A 21,491-nucleotide genomic window follows, 5' to 3' on the forward strand; every position below is an offset into this window, starting at 1 on the left:
CTGAAGTGCAACACCTCACACTTGTCTGCATTAAATTCTATCTGCCATTATTCCAGCTGATGCAGATCCCTCTGCAAGCCATGATAGCCTTCCTCGCTGTCCACTACATCCCCAATCTTGGTGTCATCTGCAAAATTTGCTGATCCAGTTAACCACATTATCATCTAGTACGTTGATATAACTGACAAACATTGACAGACCCAGCACCAATCCCTGCGGCACACCATAAGTCACAGGCCTCTAGTCAGAGAGATAATCGTCTACTACCACTCTCTAACTTCTCCCAGAAAGCCAATGTCTACTCTAACTTACTACCTCATCCTGAATGCCAAACGACTGAACCCTCTTGACCAGCCTCCTGTGCGAGACCTTGTCATTCAGTGAGGAAGGCTTCTCTATTTGAATCTTCTCCGTGGATTGTCACCTTGTTATGGTGGAGAAGCTTGTGTGGTCCTGCGATCCCGAGAGCAATGCCGTCTGGAGCTATGCTCCTGGTAGGGTCACCCATGGTGGTGAGGTCCCTGACAAAGAACAATCCAACCAAGACCTCAACGGTGGAACAGGTGGAGGAAGTTACTTCGAACTCAACGGCTGTGAAGGCGGATGAAGGCTGCAACAAATCCATCAGCTCCAATCGTCGTGGTTTCCATGCCATTGGAATCAGTTGGTCGATTTGTGAAGTATCGTGTACGGAATGGAGACCGTCACCCTCGACCTCGAGGGAAAGCCACGATGATGACGTCTATTTGAATATTGTGGGAAAGTCAGCAAAATATGCTCAGGCCTTCACAAAGAAATTGTGTGCAGTTCTGATCACCTACCTATAGAAAAGATATAAGATTGGAAGAGTACAGAGAAAATTTCCAAGAGCGTTGCCTGGACTTAGGACCTGAATTACAGGAAAAGGTTGAAAAAGTTACAACTTTATCCCCTGCAGCATAGGAGATTGAGAGGAGATGAAGTGGAGGTATACAAAATTGAGGGGTATAGATCGGGTAAAAATAAGCAGTTTTTTTTATTCACTGAGGTTGGGTGAGAATGGAACTGGAGGTCATCGGTTTAGGGTAAAAGGTGAAATGTTTAAGGGGAACCTGAGGTTGATGCAAGTGTGGAACGAGCTGCCAGTGGAACTGGTGGACGTGGATTTAAAAGAAGTTTGGGTAGATACATGGATGGGAGGGGCACGGAAAGCAATGGTCCAGGTGCGGGTCGACGGGGCTAGGCAGAATAACAGTTTGACAGGGACTAGATGGGCTGAAGGGCCTGGGACTGTACTGTAGTGCTCTATGACTCTAAAATATGAACTAGGCTATTCATGGGTAACAACAGGAAGCACAAACAAAAGCTGGTGATCAGATGAAATTTTCTAAACTGGGACTAATAAACCAGCAGCATAAAGGATAGAAGCTGTTGCAGTGAATGGGCAGATCACGACAAGTGATAAATTGACTCCTCCTGTACTTGACTTTACATCATGTGGGATTTTGATCTTATCTCTGCCAAAAGCATATCATTCATACATCTAATCCAATGATGCCGTTCTCCCTGCTGTCCAATTGCAAGTGCCTTACTTCATTTACAGTTACAAGCCTGTTGTAAAACATCAAGAGCTATTGGTTGGGTTGGTTAAGCCCATCACCCCTACTGGGACATAGGCCACCAGCAGCAGCTCATGAGACTCCTCTATCCAGGGCCAGTCTTTCAAGTTGTCCCCAGATGTACCTCATCTTCGAAGATCCTTCCTCTCCCAGGGATGAGATCTTTGGTGTTTGTGTTTCTGTAGATTTCGGTCTTTACAAGGTGGGTTTGCTAGCCCCATGCCCAATCCTTCTCCTTTCACAGCCAGGCTTGGGACCCTCCATGGTGGAGTTAAGAGCTATTAGCCTCTAAAACTTACCATTTATTGCATTGTCCTCTGGTTGACCCCAATAGATTTTGCCATTTCTATGGAGACTTTCCGCTAAATAAGGTGAGGTTGGTGGGCAAACATCGCACTGTTCTCCAGGTGCAGCCGGTGAGCAACACCATAGAGGTTCTCCAGTAGTTTTCTATCGGTGCTTTGATTTTGGCTCAGCCTGGAGATGCTAAAACAGGCACTGGATAAGGGACCAGCTGTTCAAAACTGAGGAGGAGGAGAATCTGACAGACTTGTGAATCTTTGACCTTCGCTGTGCCAGGAGGCTGCAGGTGCTCACTGGCTGAGTTTCTGGAAGCTGAGAGCAAAAGTGAAGGGAACTAGGATGCGGATACACAGCTGATTCAGCTCAGTTAAAAATCTTATTAAATGGCAGAGTAAGCTACAGGGCCCTCATGGCAGCTCAAACTCCCACTTCCTGTCCTATTTTAATGTCCAGATGATGGTCAGAAATGCAGCAACCTTTCTCATAAAGCGTAATAGAACATAGAACAGTACGGCACAGGTCCTTCGGCCCACAATACCCGTGCCAACTGTGACGCCAAATTAAACCAATCCTATCTGCCTGCACATCATCCACATCTTTGTACCTGTCTAAATCCCTCTTAAACAGGATTTCTGTATCTGCTTCCACCAGAATCCCTGACGCCCAACAATCCCTGTGTACATTTTAACATTAATTCGACCTACCAGCAACACGGACAGGGCTGACCACTGTGCCAAACTCTGTTTTGTATCATTTAAAAGATTAGTGAAATTTTCTCAAAAAAACGCTTAAAGTTCCTAGTTACCAAGGTAAGTAAATTGATTATTTACAACTTTAAATGGGAGGTTATGAAGGTCTAATATTTGTGCTTCTCTGTTAATTGGGAAAAGTTCGCTCTTGTGTAAATTAAGTTTGTATCCAGAAAGCTGGCTAAATTTATTGAGATGTGAAAACATTGGGGGTAACGAGGTAGTCGGATTTGATATAAAAAGTAAAAGATCACCAGCATAAAGAGAAACTTTATGCTCAACAACCCCCCCCCCCCCCGAATCCCCGCCAATTCAGCACAGCTGCAAAACGCAATCGACAATGGTTCTATGGCCAGATCAAAAAGTAAGGGATTTAAAATGCACCCTTGCCAGGTGCCACGTTTAAGGTTAAAGGGTTGGGATTGCTGAGAGTTGGTCAAAACAGAAGCAATGGGGCATGAATATAGCAATTTAATTCATGCAATAAAATTTTGTCCAAAATCAAATTTTTCTAAAACTGCAAAAAGATAATTCCACTCCACACGATCAAACGCTTTCTCCGCATCAAGAGAGATGACACATTCAGGAGTCCCAGCTGAAGGTGAATATAAGATATTAAATAGACACCGTATATTTTAAAAAAAGGGAGGCGATTTTTAATAAAAACCAGTTTGATCCTCAGAGATAATTGCGGGTACAATGTTCTCCAATCTACGAGCCAAAACTTTAGCCAAAATTTTAACATCAACACTTAACAAAGAAATTGGCCTATACAAAGAACACTCTGTTGGGTCTTTACCTTTTTTCGCTAAAAGAATGATACTTGCCTCAATAAGTGATGCTGGTGATTTACCATGTTTAAGCGAATCGGATAAAACTTAGATTAATTGAGGCAAGAGCAGTGAGGAAAATGATTTATAAAATTCTGCAGAGAACCCATCAGGTCCAGGAGATTTACCAGACTTCAGTGCAGAAATGGCTAAGGATATTTCCTCTCGTGATAATGGCTCATTAAGTTTTACTTTGAGATCAGGAGAAAGCAAAGGAATATTTAAACTATTTAAGAAATGCTCGACAGAAATGCTATCACTTAAAGATTCAGAGGTATAGAGTCGAGAATAATAATTCTTAAATGTATCATTAATTTCAGAATGATTCAAGGTAATATTCCCATTTCCCATTCGAATTTTTGTAATTTGTTGTTGAGCTTTTAGAGCGTCTTAGTTGACTAAAATTTTACCGGATTTCTCACCATGAATATAAAACTGGCTCAAGAAGTTGGCGTTCAATTGGGTGAGTGGAAATAAGGTCAAACTTGGTTTGAAGTTCCACTCACTTCTTGTACAGTTCTGGATTTTCGCTCTGGGCATATAATTGGTCTGTTGCTTTAATTTGACAAATCAAATCTAATCACTCTGTATAGATCTTTCTTTTCAAATTCGCAGTATATGAAATTATTTGACCCCTCAGGTATGCTTTCATGGCATCCCAGACAACCTGAGTTGAGATTTCAGATGACATGTTAGTATTTTTTAAAAAAAGTTAGCTGGTCCTTCATAAATTTTACAAAATCATATTTCCAACAACAGGGTCAGATTAAAATACCAATGTTTATTCATATGGGGGAAACTAGGAAGAATTATAGACAGGGTAACTGAGGCATGATCTGAAATCAATATACTCTGATAATCACAAGAGCGAACAGATGGAATCAGCAGGTTATCGATTAAAAAATAATCAATTCTAGTGAAAATATGATGGACATGTGAAAAAAAATAATCTCTCTCACTTGGATGGAAAAAACGCCATACATCAGAGATAGCATAAGTAGAAAGGAAGGACTGAATTGATAAAGCAGATTTACTTGATAGTCTAGGAACAGAAGACGATTGATCCAAAACTGGATCTAACCAACAGTTAAAATCACCACCCAATATAAGAGAATATAAACTCAAGTCAGGCAATAAAGAGAAAAAACGATCAAAAAACTCCACATCACCCGAATTGGGAGTGTATAGGTTAGCCAAGACCATACAGTTTCCCAGAGACAATAATAAAATGACCATTTGTATCAGATACTTTGTTGTGAAGCTCAAAGGGAACATTTTGATTTATAGGAATTGAGATTTCCCTGGCTTTATCTGGAAAAATAGAATGGAAATGCTACCCTACCCGCCTTGACATGAGACGAGAATCCCTGTGTAAAAGAACTTTTCCCACACTAAATCTTCCCCCCTCAACTCAACCTATGCCCTTTAGCATTTCATATTTCTGCCCTGACTGACTACTTACCTACCCCTTAACCCCACCTTTGCCTCTATTAACTTTATAAACTTCCATCCAGTTACCCCTAAACCTCCAAGTCTCTCCTCTCCCCTTCACCATAGCCTCCTCTCACCTCCATGCTGCAACAACCCACCAGGGCAATTGTTGGCTTCATTACTCCGCACCCCCACCCCCACAATCCCCGTGACCTGCCCCAGGCTACAAACAAGACCTCTGGGCTCCTCCAATTCTGCCCTTTCGTGTATGCATGGTTGAAGGACTTCACTCTTGGTGGCAGGACTATTAGCTGCACCAGTTCTAAGCAGCGCAAGTATCTCCCTAATGATGGCCTGCTATAGATTCAGATCTACCATGTGTACATCAAAAAATACAGTGAAATGTGTCACTTGTATTAACAACCAACACAACCTAGCACTATGCTGGAAGCAGCCAGAAAGAGCACCAACACAGCATGCATACAATACTCAGCAGAACACAACAAGTAACAGAACAACTACAGCAGAACAAGGCTCCTTAAACCTTTAACCAATGTTTGGTCAGCTGTGCCAAGTAAAGTGGAGTCAGTATCAGGTGACACACCTGTGAAACATTATTGCACCAAGGGATCACGTACATTCAGTGGCCGTGAGCTGGTATACCTAATAAATTAGCCACTGAGTGTAAATTCAGGTCGTGAAACAACGTTGGGAATTCAGAACACAAGGGAAAACAGACTGGGAAATTTGCAATGAATCCAGTCAAGAGGAGGAATATTACACGTGCCTCCTCCCAAGCGTGAGACATGATGGTCATTCCCGGTACTCACACTGCACATTGAGGATGACGCTGGCGTTCTGCGTCTTCCCGCTGACAGGATCAGTGACTGAGCAGTTGAGTTCCTTGTCCTTCCTGCGGGTGGTTATGACAAAGGTGCTGTAGCTCTGGTTCCTGCTCTCATTGGAGCTGGGAATGAGCATGGTCTGGTTGCTCTCTTGCTTCTTGCCATTCAGGTACCAGGTGACGACGGGCACCGACTTCCAGCCCTCCATCCTGCAGGTGAACTCCTTGGGCGCGTTCTCCTCCAGAGTGACTACAGGCCGCGGCCGTCCATTGATTAGAGGAAAAGGCTCGGCGATTTCTGAAATAAAGGTATAAAATACTAGTTTAAAAGTCTCACCCCCGGCATCCTTAAAAACCTCCTAGACTGTAACTCCAGGACAATATTCATCTCCACTGAATCTCACTCAAGTGACCATGCCCCAACCATGAGCCCAACAGGCCATTCAATATTCTGAGTTTCCATCCTGCATCCAGTGCAGGTTAGGGATCCTGACCGAGTATTTCAGTAATGACGAACTGCACCACCCCCAGCACAGCAGACTTGGCGCAGGCCAAGTGCAGCACAGGGAGCTCACAGCACAGAAGCCATTCAGGCCAACAAATCACCGCTAGCATTTATCTCCCCTAAGTCATCTCCCTTCTTGCTTCACCTCACCTTGAGGAGTGGGAGACTTTGAAGAGGATTGCAGAGGGGCTCATTCAGAAGATGCTGCCTGGAATGGAGACTATTAGCTACCGGAGAGGTTGTACAAACATATTGTTTTCTTTGGAGCTTCAGAGGTGGGGGGAGGTGGGTGGTAGGGTAGACCTGATGGAAGGTTATAAGATTATGAGAAACATCAATAGACATTGCAGGAAGGAGAGGGAGAGATACTCTTGCCACTGGAGCTTTTGCCTGTGGGCTAAGATTAGTATTGGAATTGACTTTATCTCGACAAGTCCCCCCCCCTCCCCCCCATACTGAAGCCAAAGGACAGGGAAATGGAAAAAATGAAAACCCAAGGATTTACTTGAAGTACCTGAGCAAACATAGGCCTCAAGTTGTAGAAGAAATATCGCCCCAACAACATGATCATAGCCAGCCATTACCATGTTGGCCACTCTCTTGCTTTGATTACATCTTCCCTGAAAATGGAACACAACAACAAAAGTTTACCACTTCCTACAGTAATAGAAGCAATTTGTTTGTACTTACAGTATATAATTTCATGATCTCAAAGTCTCCAAACACCTTGCAGCCTTTTAATTATTTTTAGAAGTGTGACTACCAGTAAAATGGAGAAAATGCAGAGGAGAAACCACAATATGGTAATGTGTTTTAGTGATGTCTGCTGCCCAGACACCAGCGATCAGACACTACCTGACAGGGTGGACAGGGGAGACGTGGGAGGCAGGGTGTGTTCATTTTTGGTCACCCTGCTATTGTATAGATGCTATTAAGCTAGAAGGAGTGCAGAGAAGATTTATGGAGGATGCTGCCAGGACCTGAGGGATTGAATTGTAGAGAAAGGTTAAGCAGGCTAGGACTTTATTCCTTGGAGCACAAGAGAATAAGGGGGAATTAATGAATAAAATAATGAGGGGCATAGATAGAGTGAATGCACAGTTCTTTTTCCCCAGGGTTAGGGTGTCAAGGACTAGGGGATGTGGGTTTAAGATGAGAGAGGAAAGATTTAATATGAATTTGAGGGACAACATTTTTTATCCAGAGAAATAGTATATGGAATGAGCTGCCAGGTACATTAAAATACTTGGTCAGGTACATGGATGGGAGAGGTTTAGAGGAATATGGGTCCAACGAGGGTAAATGGGATTGGCTTAGATGAGCATCTTGGTTGGTATGAAGGATAGCATTGTGGTTAGCACAACACTGTACAGCACCAGCAAGCCGGGTTCATTTCCCACTGCTGTCTGTAAGGAGTTTGTACGTTCTCCCTGTAACCACGTGGGTTTCCTCCAGGTGCTCCAGTTTCCTCCCACAGTCCAAAGATGTACCGGTTAGTGGGTTAATTGGTCATTGTAAATTGTCTTGTGATTAGGCTAGGGTTCAATCGGGGGGGGGGGGGGGAGTTTGTTAGGCGGCATGGCTCAAAGAGCCTACTCCACACTGTATCTCAATCAATAAGTAAATAGAGAGCCCGAGTCACAGGAAGAACGTACAAACCTCACACAGAGGTCATGATTGTCAGGAGTTGAAATAAGGGCTGTGGTGGCAAATTCCACAAGTTCACCACCCTGTGAGTAAAGGTGGTTCTCCTCATCTCGGTTCTAATCGCATTATCCCATAGCTTGAGGCTGTGAGCCCTGGTTCTGCACCTTCCAGCCAGGAGAAGCACCCTCCTTGCATCCAGTCTGTTATGCCCTGTCAGACTTCTGTTCATCTCAGTGAGATCTCCCCTCATTCTTCTAAACACTCTGGTTACAGACATGATAGAGGTATAAAACGCAGTCTTTCCTCATATCACTATCCTACTATCTTCAGTGAACTTCCTCTGTGGCAAGCACATTCTCTCTTGAGAAAGAAGGCCAACATTGCCGCGTTACTCTCCATGGTTCAACTGTTGAGTTTACCGAATTGATATCACATGTTTGATTAGTAAGCCATTTCAAATCACAGGATGAACAGATTTCACTATTGAATGATAGGAGGAGGAATTACATGATCAAAAGCTTGATCAAGGAGGGAGGGTTGAAGGAGAAATATAAAGGATTTGAGTAAATACTGCAAGTTCAACTAGGGATTTTCAAAGACTCACTTTTTAAACCAGAGATGGTTCAGGGAGTGGATTTCTGGCTGTCTGTTTCCCTCCTTAAATGAGACAGAGTCATAAAACACTACAGCACAGAAACAGGCCCTGGCCCATCTAGTTCATTCTGAGCTGGTATTTTGCCTAGTCTCACTAAGCTGCATCTGAACCACAGCCCTCCATACCCCTCCCATCTGTGTACCAATCCAAACTGCTCTTAAATGTTGAAACTGAACCTGCATCCATCATTTCCATTGCAGCTCATTCCACTCTCACATCACCCTCTGAGTGAAGAAGTTCCCCTTGAATATTTCACCTTTCACCCTTAACTTTTGATCTCTAGTTCTAAACTCAGTGGGAAAAGTCTGCTTGCATTAATCATATCTATACACTGCATCATTTTTTATACCTCTATCATTCTCCTGCACTCCAGGGAATAAAGTTGTAATTTATTGAACCTTTCCCTATAAATCAGGTCCCCAAATCCCACAACAACCTTGTAATTTTATCCATACTCTTTCAATCTTATTGATATCTTATCTGTCGTTAGGTGACCAGGACTGCACACAATACTCCAAATCTGACCTCACCAAGATCATATAAAACTTCAACGTAACATCTCAACTTCTGTACTCAATATTCTGACTCATGAAGGCCAATGTGCAAAAAGCTCTTTACGACCACTTTCAAGTGATTATGGATGTGTATTCCCAGATCACTTTGTACCACCACACTCCTCAGTGTTCTACCATGGTCTGTTTTTCCAAAGTACAAGCCAATTATAGTATCCCATCTGTCACACGGTTTGGAAGCAGTGTGGACTAATATCATTCAACTCTAGAACAAAGCTAGAAGGCCGTATTCTATTTGAACATGGCATCCTCTGAACACACCACAGAAACATTAAAACTATTCATGCTCTGCTATCTAGTAATATTAGTATGGCAGAAATATTCACACAATAACATCAGAAGAGTCACTCATAGTCATACTTTATTGATCCCAGGGGAAATTGGTTTTCGTTACAGTTGCACCATAAATAATTAAATAGTAATATGTAAATTATGCCAGGAAATAAGTCCAGGACCAGCCTATTGGCGCTCAGGGTGTCTGACCCTCCAAGGGAGGAGTTGTAAAGTTTGATGGCCACAGGCAGGAATGACTTCCTATGACGCTCTGTGTTGCATCTCGGTGGAATGAGTCTCTGGCTGAACATACTCCTGTGCCCAACCAGTACATTATGTAGTGGATGGGAGACATTGTCCAAGATGGCATGCAACTTGGACAGCATCCTCTTTTCAGACACCACCGTCAGAGAGTCCAGTTCCATCCCCACAACATCACTGGCGTTACGAATGAGTTTGTTGATTCTGTTGGTGTCTGCCACCCTCAGCCTGCTGCCCCAGCACACAACAGCAAACATGATCACACTGGCCACCACAGACTCGTAGAACATCCTCAGCATTGTCCGGCAGATGTTAAAGGATCTCAGTCTCCTCAGGAAATAGAGACGGCTCTGACCCTTCTTGTAGACAGCCTCCGTGTTCTTAGACCAGTCCAGTTTATTGTCAATTCGTATCCCCAGGTATTTGTAATCCTCCACCATGTCCACACTGACCCCCTGGATGGAAACAGGGGTCGCCGGTACCTTAGCTCTCCTCAGGTCTACCACCAGCTCCTTAGTCTTTTTCACATTAAGCTGCAGATAATTCTGCTCACACCATGTGACAAAGTTTCCTACTGTAGCCCTGTACTCAACCTCATCTCCCTTGCTGATGCATCCAAATATGGCAGAGTCATCCGAAAACTTCTGCAGATGACAAGACTCTGTGCAGTAGCTGAAGTCCGAGGTGTAAATGGTGAAGAGAAAGGGAGACAAGACAGTCCCCTGTGGAGCCCCAGTGCTGCTGATCACTCTCAATTAGCATACACCAGTCTATGTCTTGTACAAATTCCTTCCCTAACCCACTAAGCACAGCCTTCAGTCAGAATCAGGTTTATTATCACTGGCATGTGACAGGAAATGTGTTAACTTTCACCCTTATCCAACTGCCCCTTTAATGACTTCACTAAACCCTCATGGAAACAGCTCCACACTCCAACCATTCTCTGGTTAAAAATAGATTCACCAAATTTCTAATTGGATTTATTATGACTAGTTATAGGATCATTTCCGTGGAAGCAAAAGCTCTCATAAAATTTCAGCCTTCTACTAGGTCACCTTAATCTTGTCTAAAGATGGCCAGACTCCTCAATATGCTCTGATATTCATAGCCCAGCAGTGCTGCTATCTTCCTGTGAATCTCTTTAATGTTTCCTTGGTGCCACACTCCACCCTAATCTTTCACCCGTCACTTCAATACTCAGGCCATAATGGGAAATCTCTCTTCTCATCAAGAAGAGGTTCAGTGGTCCTCCCCCATGAGTGAAAATCTTGAATGTCCAAGGGACATAACAGGGATTGAATTTAACCTGTCCCCCAAAGCCATACAATTCTAGGCCACCAGACTAAGTAGGATTTGGGGGGCAGTTTCCCAGGATCTGAGTTGTTCACTCATCATTCCATCTACTTTACCACTATCTCTGCTAGGATTCCCTGGGGGAGACCTCGCCTCTGCAACCAGAGGTCAAAAGAGACAACCTGTGGTCTCTTGGCATCACCCCTAGCAAGGGGCATTGAGACAGATACGAATGTACATGATGCCCTTAAGAGAAAAACAGAACACTGTCAATTTGGCCAAGGATCTTTACTGCCAGAGCCTAGGGCTGAGCTAATTAGAAGCCATCACTGCCCTAACCTACAAGCACTTTCCCTGTACCCACAAACGAATCAGGAAGCAGGTCCAGCACTATTCAACCTGCATCATATTCTAAGTGCCCGAGCAGACTGGGTTGTTTACTGATTATAACACTGAGCCATCGCGAGCTTAATTTAATGTAAAGGAAATGCAACACAAGCTTACCTCTGAGTAATATTCCAGGGAGACAGGAAGACGGTTTTGAGCGTTATTTACCTGAATGAGGGCAAGGAACTCGGCAGTAATTTGGCTCCTTTTAAGCATGAGGAGGAATTCCAACCCCCTCCCTTACCACTGTTACTTGTGTCGCCCTCTCAGTATCACGGCAGCTGGTTCTCAGTGCTGTGCTGCAGTGCAGGCTGAGGAGAGCTGACAGGCACACACAATCAAGCACGGATTTAATGATTTTGTTTCAGCAGATTCTGTTTTTATTCCTTGTTCACAACGAGTGTGAACAATCATCAGTTACCTCTAGAGAAATTAAGAAATTATGCCCTTCTCACGCATCCCTTCAATTTAAATTCTCAAGTATCATGAAATGAAGGAGCATATACTCGACTCCTTAAGGACTGCCAACGCTGGGGTTCGCTTTTCAACCAACACGTCAGCCCATTTGCCATGCTCCTGCCAATATGGAGGTGGGGAATAAAGTACGAAATATCAAAGTGCACTAATGGCCTGAAGCTACGGAGCAATGTAAAGATTGTGAGGAAGATGGGGGAAGGTTTCAGGGGATGTAGGTTGATGGATTATGTGAAGTCATCCTCTTTGGCAGAAGAGGGAATTGGGTGTCCTTTTACGTGGATCAACAAGCATTAGAAAGGGAAATGGAAGCTGTGCTGTATTAGAAGAGTGAAAATATAGTATTCCATAAGACCATAAGACAAAGGAGCAGAAGTAGGCCATTCGGCCCATCGAATCTGCTCCGCCATTTTATCATGAGCTGATCCATTCTCCCATTTAGTCCCACTCCCCTGCCTTCTCACCATAACCTTTGATGCCCTGGCTACTCAGATACCTATCAATCTCTGCCTTAAATACACCCAATGACTTGGCCTCCACTGCTGCCCGTGGCAACAAATTCCATAGATTCACCACCCTCTAACTAAAAAAATTTCTTCGCATTTCTGTTCTGAAAGGGCGCCCTTCAATCCTTAAGTCATGCCCTCTCGTACTAGACTCCCCCATCATGGGAAACAGCTTTGCCACATCCACTCTGTCCATGCCTTTCAACATTTGAAATGTTTCTATGAGGTCCCTCCTCATTCTTCTAAACTCCAAGGAATACAGTCCAAGAGCGGACAAACATTCCTCATATGTTAACCCTCTCATTCCCAGAATCATTCTAGTGAATCTTCTCTGTACCCTCTCCAACGTCAGCACATCCTTTCTTAAATAAGGAGACCAAAACTGCCCACAGTACTCCAAGTGATGTCTCACCAGTGCCTTATAGAGCCTCAACATCACATCCCTGCTCCTATACTCTATTCCTCTAGAAATGAATGCCAACATTGCATTCGCCTTCTTCACTACTGACTCAACCTGGAGGTTAACTTTAATGGTATCCTGTACGAGGACTCCCAAGTCCCGTTGCATCTCAGAACTTTGAATTCTTTCCCCATAGTCTGCCTGTTTATTTTTTCTACCAAAGTGCATAACCATACACTTTCCAACATTGTACTTCATTTGCCACTTCTCTGCCCATTCTTCCAATCTATCCAAGTCTCTCTGCAGACTCTCCGTTTCCTCAGCACTACCGGCCCCTCCACCTATCTTCGTATCATCAACAAACTTAGCCACAAAGCCATCTATTCCATAATCCAAATCGTTGATGTACAATGTAAAAAGAAGCGGCCCCAACATGGACCCCTGTGGAACACCACTGGTAACTGGCAGCCAACCAGAATAGGATCCCTTTATTCCCACTCTCTGTTTCCTGCCAATCAGCCAACGCCCTATCCACTATGTAACTTTCCCGTAATTCCATGGGCTCCAGTTTAAATCAGAGATGAGGAGGATTTTTTTTTTTTTTTTAGCCAGAGGGTGGTGAATCTGTGGAATTCATTGCCACAGATGGCTGTGGAGGCCAAGTCATTGGGTATATTCAAGGCAGAGATTGATACGTTCTTGATTATTAAGGGCATCAAAGATTTAGGGGAGAAAGCAGGAGAATGGCATTGAGGGGGATAATAAATCAGCCATGACGAAATAGCAGAGCAGACTCTAATGGGCCAAATAGCTGAATTCTGCTCCTATGTCTTCGTCTTTATAGAGCCTTGGTGAGACTGTGTCTAGAATGTCACTTACAGGTCTGATCTCCCTATCTGCAAAGGGACATGCATGCAACAGAGAAAAACAACGAGGCAGCATCCTGACCCCAGAAAGGTGGCTTTGTCCTCTGGAGAGGGATTAAGCACATTCAGCCTGTACTCACATGAGAGGTGACCTCATTCTTGAGAAATGTACTATGTCAGGGGATTGGCAGAATAGGTGGGAAGTTGACGTTCTCCTGGCTGGAGTGGCTAGATCCAATAGCCACAGTCTCCAATAAGAGACTGAATGGGAAGAAATTTCATGTAGACAATGTTGAATCTTTGAAATTCACTAGCCAAGAGGGCTCAATAAACTCAAGGTAAAGACTGAAAGATTTTTAAGATACTAAGGTATGTGGAGTTTGAGCAGGTTTGAGTTTAAAGAGGAAGTCTATGTTAGCCATGATCTTTCTGAGTTGTGGAGAAATTGCAATAATCCAAATAGTCCACTCCTGCATTTATTTCTTAAATTCAGAGGTCAGATCCATCTTCAGTGGTGAATAGCTGGGAGGCTGTGATTCTGCACTCTCATATTAAATTGCATCAGCATTTAAATAGGGCAAATGAAATTATATTTTCTGACAACACACACACAATGCTGGAGGAACTCTGCAGGTCGGACAACATCTATGGAAAGGAATAAATAGTCAATGTTTTGGGCCGAGACCCTTCATCAGGACTGTTTATTCCTCTCCATGGATGCTGCCTGACCTTCTGAGTTTCTCCAGCATTTTGTGTGTTGTTCTGGAAATCCAGCATCTGCAGAATCTCTTGCATTTATATTTTATGAAACCAGTTTTCCCTAAATACACATTAATCTTTACTGATATAACACCATAAGACATAGGAGCAAAATTAGGCCATTTGGCACATCAAGTCTGCTCCACCATTTTATCGTGGCTGATCCATTTTCCCTCTCAGCCCCGTCGCCTGCCTTTTCCCCATAACCCTCCATGCCCTGACTAATCAAGAACCTATCAACCTCTATTTTAAATATACAAAATGACTTGGCCTCCACAGCTCCCTGTGCAATAAATTCCACAGTTTCACCACTCTTGCTAAAGAAATTCCGCCTCATCTCCATTCAAAGTTCATGCCCCTCCTTTCTAAGGCTGTAGCCTTTGTTCCTTGACTTCCCCACCATACAAAACATCCTCTCCACATTCACTCTTTTGAGGCCTTTCAACATTCAGTAAGTTTCATGAGATCCCTCCTCATTCTTCTAAATTCCAGGGAGTACAGGCCCAGAGCCACCAATCGCTGCTCATATGGTAACCCTTTCATTTCCATGAACTTTCTCTGAGCCCTCTCCAATCCTTTCTTCGATAAGAAGCCCAAAACTGCACACGACACTCCAAGTGAGGCCTCACCAGTGCCTTATAAAGCCTCAAAATTACATCCTTGCTTTTATATTCTAGTCCTCTCAAAATGAATGCTAACTTTGCATTTTCCTTCCTCACCACCAACTCAACCTGCAAATTAACCTTTAGGGAGAATCATGTGCGAGAACTCCCAAGTCCCTTCGCACCTTGGATTTTTGAATTTTTTTCTCCATTTAGAAAATAGTCTACACTTTTATTTCTTCTACTAAAGTGCATGACCATACACTTACCAATACTGTATTCCATCTGCCATTTCTTTGCCCATTTTCTCAATCTGTCTAAGTCCTTCTGCAGCTTCCTTGCTTCCTCAAAACTACCTGCCCCTCCACCTTTCTTCATATTGTTCACAAACTTGGCCACAAAGTCATCAATTCTGCCATCCAAATCATTGACATATAATATAAAAAAGAATCAGTCGCAACACAGACCCCTGTAGACCACTAGTCACCGGCAGCCACCCAGAAAAGGCTCCCTTTATTCCCACTCTTTGTCTCCTGCCAACCAGCCAATGCCCAATCCATGCTAGAATCTTCCCTGTAACACCATGGGCTCTTAACCTGTTAAACAGCCTCACATGTGCGGCATCTTGTCAAAGACCTTCTGAAAATCTAAGTACACAACATCAACCAATTCTCCTTTGTCTATCTTGCTTGTTATTTTCTCAAAGAAATCCAACAGATTTGTAGGGCAAAATTCTCCCTTCAGTTCAGCCTATGTTATCAAGTGTCTGCAAGTACTCCCGGAACCACATGCTAAACAATCGACTCCAACATCTTCCCTACCACCAAGGTCAGATTAACTGGCCTGTAACTTCCTTTCTTCTGCCTCTCTCCTTTCTTGAAGGGTGGAGTGACATTTGCAATTTTCCAGTCCTCACGAACCATGCCAGAATCTATTGATTCTTGAAAGATCATTACTAATTCCTCCACAATCTCTTCAGCCACCTCTTTCAGAGCCCAGGAGTGAACACCATCTGGTCTAGGTGATTTATCTACCTTCAGACCTTTCAATTTCCCAAACAATATCTCATTGTTTGCATGTTTTGTCACCCCAAAGTGTGTGTTACCATGAGAGATTTTGGCATTGATGGAGAGACCTTTACAATAGGTTCCAAAAATAGCAGTCATGTTAGAAATGTTGAACTCTGTCTCAGCATTCTCTTGGCTTCATCATCATTGCTTCTCTTCTGTAAACAGACTTATTTGTTCCAATTGATCAGTGGCATACCCTTCCTGGCAATAGAGTGCCCCGTGAAAGGGTAACCCACACACACCACTGAAACCTCTTGCTGTGTGAATCCCCACAGAGTCCCTCCAAGCTTAAAAAAAGATCATATAAACAATGAAATGAGACCAAATTGTAAATAAACAGACTTTATTTTACAGATAGTGTCAGAGAAATATCTATTACAAATCCACCCTTCAACATTTCTGCATAATGGTCTTTGGAAAATCTGGAAAATAATCAATTGTCCAACCTGCCCTCATTAGAAGCTGAAATCCGAAACTGATCACCCTGTACCTCTGCATTTGACTTTGCTGTCAGGCCAAAGTAAAACACATTTGATCTTGTACTTCATTTCCTTAATTGTTGGGAGATCTGGCATTTAAACATCTGCCAGTTCCTAATCTTCAGCATTGAGAGTGTAGTTTACTGAGCCACTCATCCCCTTGCTAAATGCACTCATCAGTTCCATGCTGATGATAAACAGAGGAGGCATTACAAGCCTTTTATTAGGAACATCCACTGCACAGCTTTTACTGACAAGGAGTAAACCCACAGGTCGATCCAGGTGTCCCTTGTTTAGCCTTTGTTCAGAAAGACTGAACTTAATTATATTTAATTTATAATCAAAAGATGGAGCTAAATTTTATTTTTATTTATTTTATTTCTATTTATTTAGTTATACCGTGTGGAACAGGCCCTTGCAGTCCAACGAGCTATGCTGCCCAGCAACCCACCTATTTTTTTTTATTAAATGCAATCATGAACAATAGCAAGATGAGATGTGCTGATCAAGTCAACTAGTTCCCAAAGAGAACTCTGATAGGCCAATCAGATGGTTCACTGCTGCTCAGCGATAGAAAAACATTAACAGGCACAAGGGTTGCTAGCTCCTGTACCCCAGAAACACACCTGAGCAGTGCGGCAGAGGTACGTGCTATGCACGACCTGATCTGAAAGCAAAATGTTGACTCATAACAGATTTAACACTAGACTAATCACAATTTACAATGATCAATTAACCTACCAACTGGTATGTCTTTGGACTGTGGGAGGAAACTGGAGCATCCAGAGGAAACACACGCACACACAGGAAGAACACACAGACTTTCCTACAGATGACGTCGGAATTGAACTCTGAATTCTGACACCCTGAGCTGTAATTGCGTCATATTAACTGGTATGCTACCATGGTGCCCCATCCTTGATAGGTGTCAAATACTAAAACTACAAATAAAGGTAACCCTTTCTTAGGTGAATAGTGCATGTAGAGAGATGGACCCTTATTCAAAATTTGATTACCAGTCATATAGCTGCAGACTCATAGCCTGGGGTTACCAGTTTAAGGGATGAGACTCCCTTTCTAAAGAATTGGGTAACTAGTAGTAGCAGATGCATGCCTTGTTTATAGCCCATTAACAACTAATAGATGGCTTGGCTAACTGCTACATAATTTGGCAAGCAAGATTGTGAGCCTCCATCACACAAGCTCTAATAACCAACAGTAGAGTCCTCAAAGGATTTGGTAAAGTGTGATGGGCAAGGAACCAAACAGGACTTGGTGGTGACCACGGCTCCCTCTCAAACAGTGGCATTACCCAACAGTTTAAAAGAGGGTGATGGCAGGAAGGGGGCAAGTCTAGAGTTGAAGCCAATTCAGATCAAGTCTCAAGGCCCAGGAATGGCAACTGTGAATCCACCCAAGAGCAAAGGGGGAAGCTGCTTCACAACAGATAAGACTAGAATATTAGGTCATAGGTTAAGGGTAAAAGGGTCAACCTGAGGTGGAACTTTATTACTCAAAGGGTAGTACAAGTGTGAAACGAACTGCCAGTGGAAGAGGTGGGTGAGAGTTCAATTGTAACATTTAAGGCAAGTTTGGATAAGTGCATGGAAGGGAGGGATATGGAGGGCTATGGTTCAAATGTGGGTTAATGGGACTAGGCAGATTAATAGATTGGCATAGACTAAATAGACCAAATGGCCTGTTTTGTGTTGTAGTGCTCTGAGTTCAGGGCCATAAATGTAAATTATTTCAAAGAAAATTAACAGGTGGGGAGAAGCATCAATCTCACTCATCTCAGCTACCAATGGAATAAGCCCTTCACAGAGATGGTGGTGGAGAGGGTTTGGGATTTCTGAGGTTGAACATCTCAGCCAGCATGCAGTTGCATAGAGCTGCATAGGGGTTCATGAGGGTCACTTGCTTCCTAGCGAACTTATTACCCATCCCGGCCGCCTGTCGGAAGTCTTGCAGAGCCTCTGCGTCCCGCTGGTTGAGTCTGTGGAGAAGTCCACGCTGGACCAAAGCCTGGCTGGCTGTCCACCCTCTGCCTCCACTCAGCTCCACCGCCTTGTTCAAGTCACTCAGAGCCCCTGGAGCACAAGTTATCCAGTGGTCAGTCAAATGCTTCATAGTAAATCAACACACAGAACATCAGCCAATGGAAATATTTGGACAGATAATCACTCCCCAGGCGCTTCTGACACACACACACACACACACACACACACACACATAAAATGCTGGATGAACTCAGCAGGTCAGTCAGCTTCTTATAGAGGGAAATGAACAGTCAATTTTTTGAGCCAAGACCCTACATCAGGACTCAATTCTTTTACCACTTTTCTTGGCAGTTTTAAAGCTCCGTGTTAATTGTAAGAATATCCTACACAGTCAAGAAAGCTCACCAATGGCTTACCTTCTGAGGAGGTTGAAGAGAGCTGGACTTTGCACATCCAGCCTCATGTCATTCTACAGATGTCTACTAACAAACTGTATCACTGATTGATATGGAAATTACACTGCGGCGGACAGGAAGGCTCTACATCGGGTAGTCAAAACTGCCCAATGCATCACTGGCACCAGCCCGCCCACCATCACGGACATATCTACAGAAAGGTGCCAGAAAACATAGAAACACGGAAACCTACAGCACATTACCAGGCCCTTTGGCCCACAATGTTGTGCCAACCATGTAACCTACTCTAGAGACTGCCTTGAGTTTCCCTAGCGCACAGCCCTCTATTTTTCTAAGCTCCATGTACCTCTTTAAGAGTCTCTTAAAACACCCTATTGTATCTGCCTCTACCACCTTCACTGGCAGTGAACCATGCACCCACCACTGTGTGTGAGAAAAACTTACCGCTGACATCCCCCTTGTACCTACTTCCAAGAACCTTAAAACTATGCCCCTCATGTTAGCCATTTCAGCCCTGGGAAAAAGCCTCTGACTATCCACACTATCAATGCCTCTCATCATCTTGTACACCTCTATCAGGTCACCTCTCATCCTCCATCGCTCCAAGGAGAAAAGGTCAAGTTCACTCAACCTATTAGCATAAGGCATGCTCTCCAATCCAGGCAACATCCTTGTAAATCTCCTCTGCACCATCTCTCTCTCTATATAGTGTCCACATCCTTCCTGTAATGAGGTGACCAGAACTGAACACCTCATGTGGTAGCCAGTAACACCATGAAGGATCCCATCCACCCCATTCATGGTCTGTTTGTCCCACTTCCGTCAGAGGAGACTACGTAGCATCCGTGCCAGGACCACCAGACCTTAAAACAGTTACTTTCTACAAGCAGTAAGACTGACCAACACCTCTACCATTACTTTATTATTTCCCATCAGTCACCTGATGTACAGCCTGGCGTCACTTTATGGACATACAATCAAAAAGCTATCTTGTGTATTTATGATCATTGTGTGTGTTTTTCTTGTGCTGCATCGGATCCAGAGTAACAATTATTTCATTCTTCTTACACTGGTGTACAGGAGATGACGCTAAACAATCTAGAATCTTTAATTTTGGATCTTAGTGGACAAGGAGTACAAGACTGTACAGCGCCCATGAGGCCAGGTGAAACCATCGTGCACTTCAGTTTGCATACATGATCTAGTGATATCCGCACAGATTTTAAGCAAAGAATCCATATTTGTTGAAATATCCAGTCACTGGGCTGTTGCTATCACCGTAAATCTCAGTAATAATTTGACAACTACTGACATTTGCAAATTTATAGCAAGCTGCCGGATGGAAACACTGCGCGATGCCAGCTATTCCTTAACCCATTCACCTTCATCCTACTTATCGATTGCCCCAGCTGTTCTCCATTGGCCCGTTTATCAAAGCATCTGCCTATGAAGTCAAACGTAGGTTATCCAGGCAGCCAGCCAATCGTTACCTCAGTCATCCACTCTTCACACACAGTAGCTGAGATGTCTTGTAATCCACACGCACACACAAACTGGTAGGCCCTCTGCTGATTAAAAGACAAAAGTAACTCGGGTCATTTCTCGCCTCCACGCTGTGTATTTATTTCCTGTTTTGTACAATCACTGCGTTACCTGTCGTATCTCCCTTTAGTCGGAGAGCCTGGGCGCGATTGTTGTAAGCAGATGCTCGCTCGGGAATGATTGCGATGGCCTGATCAAATAAATCCACCGCAGCATCAATATTCCCAGACTCCGCCAGAGATGCTCCGCGGAGTTCTAAATCCTTGGCCCGTTCCACCAGCAACGAATCAAACCTGCTATCTAAACACAACAATGGATAGGGTCAATAAAGCAAATATGCAAAATACCTACAACATGATGCTAGTTTGAAATCCCTGCACGGGATCCAAGTGGAGGTAGGGAAAGGAAAGAGCAACTGGTACTCAAACAGGTGGTTTGGATGATGTGCAATATTTTCTTGTGTCAGAGAACTGACAGTGAGGTTCAGGGTGGCCTGACAAGAATGGGGAATGTGAGCCCCTGGACACACACTCATTCTCGGGTACGGACTCAGCATATGCTTTATGACAGACTACAGATTTTACAGCGCTGGGGTTTTATAGAGATAGCCTTGACAAACACCATTCTCAATAGCCCAGCCGTCTCAGCCAATCCCTTGAGATTATCCCAGATGAACTTGATGCTGCCCACAACATAAAATGATAATGCTCCCTCTCTCGTACCTAACCTTCTGAGACTGAGACAGACTCACCGTCATCGGTCAGTTCGACCTCTGCTTCTAGCCAGAGCTCATCACCAAATGGGTTGTTGGGGTTGAAGATGACCTGAAGCACAGCCTGGTCTTTAAGGCTGCTCATGTCTTGTGGTTAACGTGAAGGAGAGTGTTGGTGAAATGGACTTTGGGTTGCAGAAGTTTTCTTCACGTTCAATTCCAGCCAATGGAATTGCGGGCCGAAGTCCAGTCTCAGGGCACTGACCGATGGATTGTGATAAATCTCAGCGAATCAGCCGCACACACGTTCTTGTGAA

The 21,491-nt window shown here is 43.8% G+C and overlaps 2 protein-coding genes across 3 annotated transcripts in view; both read right to left on the reverse strand.

Annotated features, from left to right (window-relative positions):
* Positions 1-11,612, reverse strand: part of LOC140212764 (transmembrane protein 25) — a 35,894-nt gene extending 24,282 nt beyond the window's left edge. The window contains exons 1-3 of one of the 2 annotated variants that reach the window (XM_072283953.1): positions 11,517-11,612; positions 6,775-6,880; positions 5,742-6,053 (exon numbers count right to left, since the gene is read on the reverse strand). In XM_072283953.1, coding sequence (XP_072140054.1) covers positions 5,742-6,053; positions 6,775-6,880; positions 11,517-11,564 — 466 coding nt within the window. In that variant the 5' untranslated portion in view covers positions 11,565-11,612. Of the gene's footprint in view, positions 1-5,741; positions 6,054-6,774; positions 6,881-11,465 lie in introns of both variants that reach the window. The other variant, XM_072283952.1, reaches the window with a different exon arrangement.
* A 4,739-nt stretch (positions 11,613-16,351) lies between these two features.
* Positions 16,352-21,415, reverse strand: ttc36 (tetratricopeptide repeat domain 36). The gene is made up of 3 exons (XM_072283954.1): positions 21,214-21,415; positions 20,574-20,762; positions 16,352-18,594 (listed from the first exon to the last, which is right to left on the reverse strand). The coding sequence occupies exons 1-3, from the start codon at positions 21,317-21,319 to the stop codon at positions 18,323-18,325; spliced, it is 567 nt and encodes a 188-aa protein (XP_072140055.1). The 5' UTR covers positions 21,320-21,415; the 3' UTR covers positions 16,352-18,322.
* Positions 21,416-21,491: the final 76 nt, after the last annotated feature.

The sequence above is a fragment of the Mobula birostris genome, chromosome 20 (assembly GCF_030028105.1).
Source record: "Mobula birostris isolate sMobBir1 chromosome 20, sMobBir1.hap1, whole genome shotgun sequence".
Taxonomy (NCBI): domain Eukaryota; kingdom Metazoa; phylum Chordata; class Chondrichthyes; order Myliobatiformes; family Myliobatidae; genus Mobula; species Mobula birostris.